The 9117-nt window shown below is 55.6% G+C and overlaps 1 protein-coding gene across 1 annotated transcript; it reads left to right on the top strand.

Moving 5' to 3' along the window:
* Positions 1 to 230: 230 nt before the first annotated feature.
* On the top strand, positions 231 to 7343 carry LCN8 (lipocalin 8). The gene is made up of 7 exons (XM_058524530.1): positions 231 to 314; positions 1393 to 1523; positions 1980 to 2050; positions 2354 to 2458; positions 2544 to 2633; positions 2731 to 2756; positions 3103 to 7343. Exons 1-7 carry the CDS (start codon positions 231 to 233, stop codon positions 3277 to 3279), a joined length of 684 nt encoding a protein of 227 aa, XP_058380513.1. The 3' UTR covers positions 3280 to 7343.
* Positions 7344 to 9117: the final 1774 nt, after the last annotated feature.

Genomic DNA, 9117 nt, shown 5'->3' with positions numbered 1-9117 from the left:
ATCCCCAGACCGGGAAGGGGGTGGCACTGGCTGCTCTAGTCCAGGCCAACCCCCCCCACCCCCCGGGGCTGTGGGTGTCACGGGGCCTGGATGGCGCTTGTGCAGAACCGGGTTCCTCTGAGCAGCCCCCGGCCAAGTCTGCCTGACCATGTTCTCAGGTGATTGCGCAACACCTGGCTCTCCCTCCCTACATAACGCAGGAGCTGCGGGAGCAGTGAGCGTGGACCACAATGGAGGCCGGGCTGCTGAGTGCCGTCCTGGGCCTCGTCATGGTGCAGGTGGAGACGGCCGGGCAGGACCTGGACCTGCAGAAGGTGGCTCTTCTTTCTTGGCTTGGAGAGGCTGGGCGGGGAGCGGCCCGAGTGTCCAGCTACTCCTGTCCCCCATCCCTCCCACCCCTGCTGATGCCGGAGCAGCTACCTCGGGGGCCCCAGGACCCGGCCAGGTCAGCCCCCACAGGGCAGGCGGCTGAGAGTCTGCGCTCAGCCCTGCCTGGTCTCGCCTCTCCTCGAGCATGGGTGTGAGAGTGAGCACCCAGGGACGTGCAGGGGCAGAGCCCTCCCCCAGGGTCTCCTGTGGGCAGGCCTGTGTCCTCAGCCAGGCCAGCTGGTCCTCCGGGGTCTCCAGGGTCTGGCGGCTCGGTGTGGCCACCTCCTGCTTCCGGGATGGTGGGGTCCCTCCTGCACCCTCTGGCCCGCACGCTGTGGGAACCAGAAGCGGCCTTTCCCGGTAGAGAGTTGGGCTGGGGCTTTGGTTCCCATCTAGATGCTTCTTTGAGTTGCTTCTTCTCCGGGTCTGTGTTGGCTGCCTGGCCAGGAGCACACCAGCAGGCTCAGAGATGACAGATACTGGGGACACAGATTCTTTTCTCTTGCAAAAATGATGGGTTTCTGAAAGTTTCAGATGGGAGTTCTGGGCTCTGGGTGGATTTCTGAAGGCAGGAGCCCCCTACCCCAGTGTGGTTGGGCAGAGCTGTGCCTCTCCCATGAGGGACAGGGCTGCTGGCTGCTGATGCCCCCCGCCCTCACATCTGGCTGATTCTCTCCAGCCCCTCTCTCAGGCGCTGACCACCACTGGCCCGTGGCGTCCTGTCCTCAAGGACAGGCAGCAGCAGAGGCTGGTTCTCCTGGGGGACTGGCTCTGCCGCAGCTGCAGACAGGCCTGGGTGGGGAGGGGCTCGCCCCATGGGGCATCACTGTCCAATGGCCTGAAGTGACCCCTCAGAAGGACAACAGTTTGCTGCTTTGCCACCAAGCCTTGCGGCCATCCGCTGACCTGTCAGAGCCTGCCAGCTCCCTGCGCAGGGGTCCTGGGTGTCTTCCTCCTGGAGCCCAGGGACCAGGTCTCCGTGTAGCTGCCCGAGATGCGCTGGGCTCCGGCTTCCCTCCTCAGATTGCAGGGTTCTGGCGGGAAGTTGGTGTGGCTTCCAACCAAAACCTGGCGCTGAAGACGCCAAAGGGGCTGGAGGCCTGGTTCCTGAGCTTGAGCGGAGCCGCGCTGACCGTGACGGCCGCGCATAACAGGTAAGGGCCAGGGGTTCCGGGAGCACGGGTGGGACCAGGCACGTGTGGCCAGGTGCTGGGAGCAGCTGGCAGTGCCGACTGCAGCTGTGGGGTCTGGATGGTGTCGTCGCTGTGGTGGACGAGCTTGCCTGTGTCCACTGCCCAGGACCTTGACCCCCAGGCCCCTGGAGCTGCCGGGTGTAGGTCTTCTCGCAAATGTAAGCATAGTTTTGATAAAGCTCGTCAATTTATAAGGAAGGAAAATGGGCTTAGGGGCAGGTGGCTCTCTGGAGGTCACAGGGCCTATGGGGGAGAGGCTGGCACGACCGCTGCCCTGCACTCCCGCCCTCCTCACCTGCCGCGGGTTCTCCTGGGGACGGACACACTGCTGGAGCCCTTCCTGAAGACACGCTCTCCTTCCCCCACCCCTGGGAATGTGCCTGGCGTTCTCCTAATGAGCACTTTGCTGCCTTTCAGCTCAGGAAGTTGTGAGACAGAAAAAATAGTAGGCTTAGGAATCGACATTTCGGGGAAATTCGTTTTTCCTGGTAAGAACTCTTGCCCCATTGCTGCAGTTACAACCCCGCCCTGCACACCTGGCCTTGCTGTTCCCTGCGCTGTTCCCTGTACTCCTCTCCACACCCCAGACTCCCCCATCTTCTCACCAACAAACCGGGTCATCCTTCAAGGGCTGCTCTGGTCCCCCCCACAGCCCCTGGCAGTATGACAGGGTCCAGGCACTGGGCGGAGAGAGGATGGAAGCAGACCTTGCAGACCCCTGCCTCTGAGGCCCGCCAACCCCGAGGGGTGCTGGTGTGCACATGGTCTCTGCCCTCCCTCTTGCTCCCCAGGCCACAGGGAGATCCGCGTGGTGGACACGGACTACAAGCGCTACGCCATCCTGCGGGTGTCCCTCCTCTGGCAGGACAAGGACTTCCATGTGCTCAAGTACTTCAGTAAGCTCCTCTGGGGTGGGGGGCCTGTGCCTGGCTGCGGCCCTCAGGGGACCACCCGGCCCAGCCCCTGTGCTCCTCCCCACAGCTCGGAGCCTCGAGGACGAGTTTGAACCAGGCTTCTGGAGGTTCCGGGAGATGACGGCAGACACGGGGCTTTACCTTGTGGCCCGGCATGGTGAGCCGCAGGCCTTCGGGGTGGGCGCTGGGCTGGGTGGGGACGGGGGTGTTCCGGGCGCCCACCTGCGGCACCTTACACTGTCCCTGTCCCGCAGGGAGGTGTGCCAAGCTCCTGAAGGAGGTGAGCCTTTGCCCTGGTCTGCACTGAGCCCCCCGGCTGAGTGCCCCTGGCCTGATGGGAGCCCCCGCTGGCTCTAGGTCCTGGGCCTCCAGGGTCGTGACTCCAGGCTGCTGGGTGGGGACCTCGAGGCTGGGGGCGCCAGGGCAGGGCTGGGTGGGGGAGGGGAGGAGCTGGGTCCTGGTCCCACCTTTCCATCCAGGAGGGCGTAGGGGGCTGCCTGCGGCCGGCTCTGCCCGCTCAGGTCCCGCTTGGTTGGGGCACAGGTCCTGTGAGCACTGTCTAGGGCTCCCCGCATCCCATACCGTGTTAACCTGTCACTTTCGTGACCCCCTCTGTCTTGACACAGCCCGAGACGTTGGGACTCTTGCCCCACTTTGTAGATAGAGAAACTGAGGCCCCGGGGGCCATGTGCTTTGCTCAAAGCCACAATCCTAGGACCCTACCGTGGCCTAACCGCTGCCCCCCGGGGCCTTCACAAGCTGGGCAGCCCCCTGAGCCATGCCCTCTGTGTCGCAGGAGCTGATCTAGAGGGGCCCCCACCCCCAGGCCTGGATACTGGAGCCCCCGCACCCGCCTCTCCAGCCGCCCTGCCCCAGGGCCGCCTGCACTCGCTCCAATAAACCCACTGCCAAACCCGCTGCCCTGCCTGTCCTTCCTGGGAGGTGAGGGGTGACAGGTGGGGGTGGCGGGGTCAACGAAGGTGGGACTTGGGGCAGGTCAGCGCTGATTCCATGTCCCCGGATCCTGCCCTGTGGACCTCTCTGCAGTCACAGCAAGAGGGGTCCTTCCATCATCCGGAGAGTCCCTGTGTTCTCTCAGGTGACCAAATAAACCCCACGAACAACCCACGGCCCCGAGTGTCTTTCCAGCGGGGCAGGGCTGAGTGGTGACAGCTGGGGGCAGTGTGTTGTGCTTCCAGTGACTGCCCTAAAAATGATAGCAAAACTGACTCTGTGGTGGTCTGTGTTTACTGTGACCATCGCTGGCGAATGTGAACCATGTCAGATTCCACTCCTGGCTGGACCTCCATCCGCAGAGTGCTGAGTCGTGGGGACACCACAGGCCAGGCTGGCTCCCTCTCTGTTCCCTGCTCCCTTCCCTGTGGGGTCCAGGAAACATGTGGCTCAGATGCAGGACGACAGCCCCCTGCCCTCTCCCCTCCCTCCTGCCCCAAGGGTCCCACCCAGCCTTGCCCTGCTCAGAGCCCACAGGCCAGGCTGCCCCAGGTGGTGGGCCCCGGGGTCATCCTCGTGGCTACAGTCTCTGTCCTGCTCCCCAAGAGCCCGAGGCAGCCCCAGGCCCGGTTCCCTTGAGCAGAGCTCCTGGTTCGGGTCTCTCAAATGAAAGGTGACCACACCCACTCTTGCCTACATTCTCCCATGGCTCCCTACTGCCCTGAACTCAAATCCCATGGGCATTGTGTCCAAGGCCCTCCGGTCATGGCTGCCCTTCTGTCCCCCTGCTGGCTCCCTCCTCTGGCCCCTGCACGGTCAGCCCAGCCTTACTCAGTGTCTGGGTCCTCGTCACGCTCTCTCTTACCCCATGACTCGTACTGGGGTGGTCTTATCGCCGCATTTTCTTCCCTCAGCTGGGGCTGGGACTGGAGGACAGAAAGGATGGTGTGGGTCAGGGAAGAAGATGGGAGGCAGGTTTCAGCCTCAAGGTTCTGAGCACAGCCCCCGACCCAACGTGTGCAGGGCAGGATGACCTGAAGTCTCCCGGGAGCAGCTGCCTCGCGGTTGAGGTCAAGCAACGCAGGGAGGCTATGGGAGGACAGCCCGGCCACAGTGGAGAGACTTATTGACCCTTGGGCATCCAGCTGGCCTGCCAGAAAGGCCTGTTGGGAGCAAGGACTGCGCCTGAGGGAGGGGCCTGTCTGGGGCTCTCCTTAACAAACCTTGAACCAAGTCCCAAAAGACCCACAGGAGAGCTGTTTGGAAGCTGAATTCTGACAAATTATAGGTGCTTGGGGTACAGTTGGGATTATTCACAGATTTGTCTGGCCAAAGCTTGCAGTACGTGCAAGGTGGTCTGCCTGCAATTGGCTTCTTGATAGAAAGCTGTCTCAGTCTGCTCAGCCATGTAACAAAGTCCCACGGGCCGGGCGTGGTGCTGAAACCGCAAGATTTTATTTTCTCACACTTCTGGAGGTTGGAAGTCCGAGATCAGGGTGCTGACAGGGCTGGTTTCTGGTGAGGACCCCATTCTTGGCTTGTAGACAGTGGGCTTCCTGCTGTGTCCTGGCGTGGCCTCTTCCTGTGCACACACGGAGAGCTCTGTGTCTCTCCCTCTTCTTATTGGGCACCAGTCCTCCCAGGTTAGGGTCCCACCCTTGTGACCTCACTTAACCCTATTACCTCCTTGAAGGCCCTACCCTCATACACACACTGGGGGTTATGGCTTCAACATAGGGATTTAGGGGGACATGATTCAACAAAAGTCAACAGCATTTGGAGGTGACACCAGGATGCGGGGCTTCTACAATGTGTCAGAAACACACGTTACTAGACCTGCAAAAAAACAGAAAAATATGACCTGTGGTTTAAAAAAAGGAGTTAATAAAAGTGATCCTGAAGATCCAGAGTCGGATTTAGAAGACAAAGGTCTAAGGCAGCCATGATGAGTATGTTAATGGGACAAAAGGAAGTCGGCTCTAAGATTTCATCAGCAACATGACAGAATTAAATAATTAGCTAATGAACACGGAACAAAGGAACAGGTAGGAAAATCAAATAGGGAAATTCAGCAGAAAAATGGAAACTATAAAAAAAAAACCAAGTGGAAATTCGAGAACTGAAAAGTGCTGTCAGTGAAATGGAAGATTTTCTGGACGGACTTGACAGCAGGTTAGAGACGGACAAATTAACATAGATGATCCAGTCCGAGGAACAGAGCAGAGAATGACCGTCAGTGCCTCGGGGACCCGTGGGGCTGGGTCAGCGTGCAAACTGGGCCCGGAAAGAGGGGAGAGTCAGAACTGGGTGGAAAAAATAGTTGAAGAAATAGTGGCCAAAAAGTCCCCAAACGTGATGAAAAACATCTAAGAGACTCCAGAAGTTCGGGGAAACCTAAGCAAGATAAAGAAAAAAGCCCCAAACCACCCCTGGGGACATCGTGGTCCATGTACTGCAAACTAAAGGTTTGGAGAAAATTTTCACGGAGCCACAGAGAAAAGACATGTTTGAACCAGGGACGTGTCAGTGATTTCTCCTGATGAACGATGGAGGTGCGTCTCTAAAAGCCACTCAGAGTCTAGGAATGAAGACATTTGTAGGTAAATGAAAGTGTAAGAGTTGGTCTCTCGCATACGTGCAGGACAACAAATAAATGCTAATCTGTTCTTCAGGCCGAGGGAAGTTACAGCTGGCGCCAACTCAGGTCTGTGGGAAGGAGAGCATGTGCCGGGAGTGGGGGGCCCGAGGCTCAGTACACATGCTGGTGAGCATCCTCCTAGAAGGGGCTTTCCCGTTCCCTCCATTTCCTCATTCATCTCTCTCACTGGGGACTCAGGGATCCTTATGTCCTTCCATGACTTATAATCTGTTATGGCCACTTGTCTTGATTCTCAAATCCAACCGGATTTGTCCAGTGGAAGCTCCTTCAGGATGGCTGCTGGGTCTTTTTGACACATTTCCCTGATTCCTCAGATACATTTTTACTTTCTGCCACAAGAAACGTTCCCAGTTCCTCCTGTGCTTTCCGTGACTCAGCCTTGGAGTAATTTCTCCAAGGAGCCCCAGTTCCCTTTTGCAGAGAAGGGTGTTGAGAAATGAAGATCCGAGCGCCAGGAGCGCTCAGCTTTGCGCTGACTGGGGGGTAACTGCGTTTAACCTTCGCAGCACCAGAGCTTCCCCCTTCCGCACTCCCGTATTTACAGCTCCCTTCCCGACACAGAGAACCCGTTATCCTTGTGTGTTTACTCATCTGATGCTTCCCAGCGCGTGAGGAAAGTCGTTTCAGGACCGCTCGCCTAAACCACGAGGAAAACAAGCCCGCCAACCAGAACTCGGGATGTTCACCGTTCCTGTCGTCTTTAGCCTGAGAATATGTAGAAAAAGACTCTGTCCAAAGTTGCTCAGGGTCGATTTCTCCCCTTTCAGTTCATTCGTTTATTCCATTTCAAGGACTTGTTTATTTTGGGTGTGATGTATTACCATGATCCCAAAGTCAAAACTACACACAACAGGGGTCCTCCGAGGAGCCCGACTTCCTCCCACTCTTCCCCCTACCTCTTCCCCATCACAGCTCACCCCCTGCAGGTAACCAAGCTCATTCGACTCTGGTTCCTCCTTCCTGTGTTTCTTCCTGCAGAAATAAGCAGACACAGGTGTGTTTTCTCGTCTCCCTTGCTGCCTTACCCGGAAGCTCGCATACTTCACATGCCCTCTGGCACTTTGCTTTTTTTCTCTTTACAATATAGCCTGTGTATCATCCACATCACTTCTTGGAGGTCCTCCTTGTTATTTTTTACAGCTGCACAGGACTCTGTTGTGGATACAACATCTTTTACTCCAACAATCTTCTGTGGATGGGCGTTTAAGTGGTTTCCAACAGTTTCCAATCACGAACAATGCTTCTGTGAATAACCACGCATGTGCGGTTTTTTTTTTGCGTTGTTGCAGGTATTTCTTTAGGATAAATTCCTAGAAGTGGGATTTCTAGATCAAAAGATAAATGGACGTGTCATTTTGTTAGAAATTGTCACATTCCCCTCCGTAAGGATGGTACCAATTTGCAGTCTGACCAGCAATGCGTGGGCACGCTGGTTTCCCCACAGCCTGGCTCAAGAGTGTGTGCTCTGGTCAAGCTCTTCAGTTTTTGGCGATACGACAGGTGATGAGTGGCGTCCCAGTATTGTTTTAATTTGCATTTCTCTAATTGTGAACGGAAATGAACATCATATTAGTTCACCAGGGCTGCCATTACAAAGCACACAGACTTAATAGAAATGTCTTCTCTCACGTCCTGGAGGCTGGAAGTCTGAGATCAAGATGTGGACGAGGCTGGTTTCCCTTGAGGCCTCTCTCCTGGGCTTGTAGATGGCTGTCTTCCCCCTGTGTCCTCACATCTTTCCTCCATGTGTGTCTGTGTCCCAATCTCCTCTTCTCATACCTGCATTAGGACCCACCCTAGTGACCTCGTTTTAACTTAATCACCTCTTTAAAGACCCCGTCTCCAAATACAGTCACATTTGGAGCTCCTGGGGGGTCAGGACTTTAGCATATAAATTTTGGGAGACACAATCCAGCCACAACAAACATCTTTTCATATGTTTAAGGGTCATTTTACATGACTTTTTGTGAATTGTCTGGTCACGTGTTTAGTCCATCTTTCTGATGGGTTTTGGTCCTTTTTTCTTCAGTTTTTCCATAAAGCATGGATATTAGCCTTTGTATGTGATATATGCTGGGAATACTTTCTCCAAACTCATCTTTTAACTTTGTTTATGTTTTTTTTTTTTTGCCATAAAAATGTTTAAAAATATTGTCAAATTATTTATCCATCCTTTCTTTTATTGTGTGTGGATTTTGATCCATAGTTAGGGTGGCCTATCACTTTGTAACGGCTTGATTTGGTGGGGCTGGCCGACATTTCCCAGAATTCCCTCCCCTGTGTGTTTCCATTAGGGCAGCCCCAGAGAGATTCTCCTGGGAGATCTGGAAGCACCAGGGAGGCACCTGCCACGCTGTGGCTCACACACTCGATCCTGGGCACGAAGCAGCTGCTCCACCTTCCCCTGGACCCTCCCCCCACTTTCCTGACTCCTGGGCCACGTGTGTGTCTGGCTCTGAGAGGAGGGCCCGGCCTCTTCAGGGTACACGGTCAGAGGTCCTGAGAACCCACACGGGTTTCAGACCTTCCTCGTGGGCTCCAGCACAGAGGTGAAGGGGCCAGCCTTACAGGGGCTGTGTAAGGCGCTCCCACAATTGCTTAAGGTTAAATCCCTGTCTCAAACCCCTTGTTTGCGAATATATATGCCTCCAAGAGGTTCTGCCTCCAGGACTGAACTCTGATGCAGTTGGAAAGCCTTTCCCCACACCCGCGTCTTAGGGAAATTCACCCATGCTTTCTTCTATTACTGTGTGGTTCCGTTTTCATGTTTAGCATTTAGATCTCTGATCCATTTGATGTTTACTCTTGTGTATGGGGTGAAAATGCTTCATTTTAATCTTTTTCCAAGTGGCCATCCAGTTGTCCCGACACCATTTATTTAAAAAAACCTATCTTTTCCCCAGGACTTTTGATGCCTCCTCTGCGGTGGAGCCAGTTCATTCTGGCTCACGAGAGCTTATTGTACATATTTCTTCCCAACTCTGCGTTCTGTGCCATCATGGTGGCAGCATGAGATTGGCCGTGATGG

Source organism: Diceros bicornis, chromosome 28 (assembly GCF_020826845.1).
Source record: "Diceros bicornis minor isolate mBicDic1 chromosome 28, mDicBic1.mat.cur, whole genome shotgun sequence".
NCBI classification, from domain to species: domain Eukaryota; kingdom Metazoa; phylum Chordata; class Mammalia; order Perissodactyla; family Rhinocerotidae; genus Diceros; species Diceros bicornis.
This window is presented reverse-complemented; position numbering and strand designations above follow the sequence as displayed.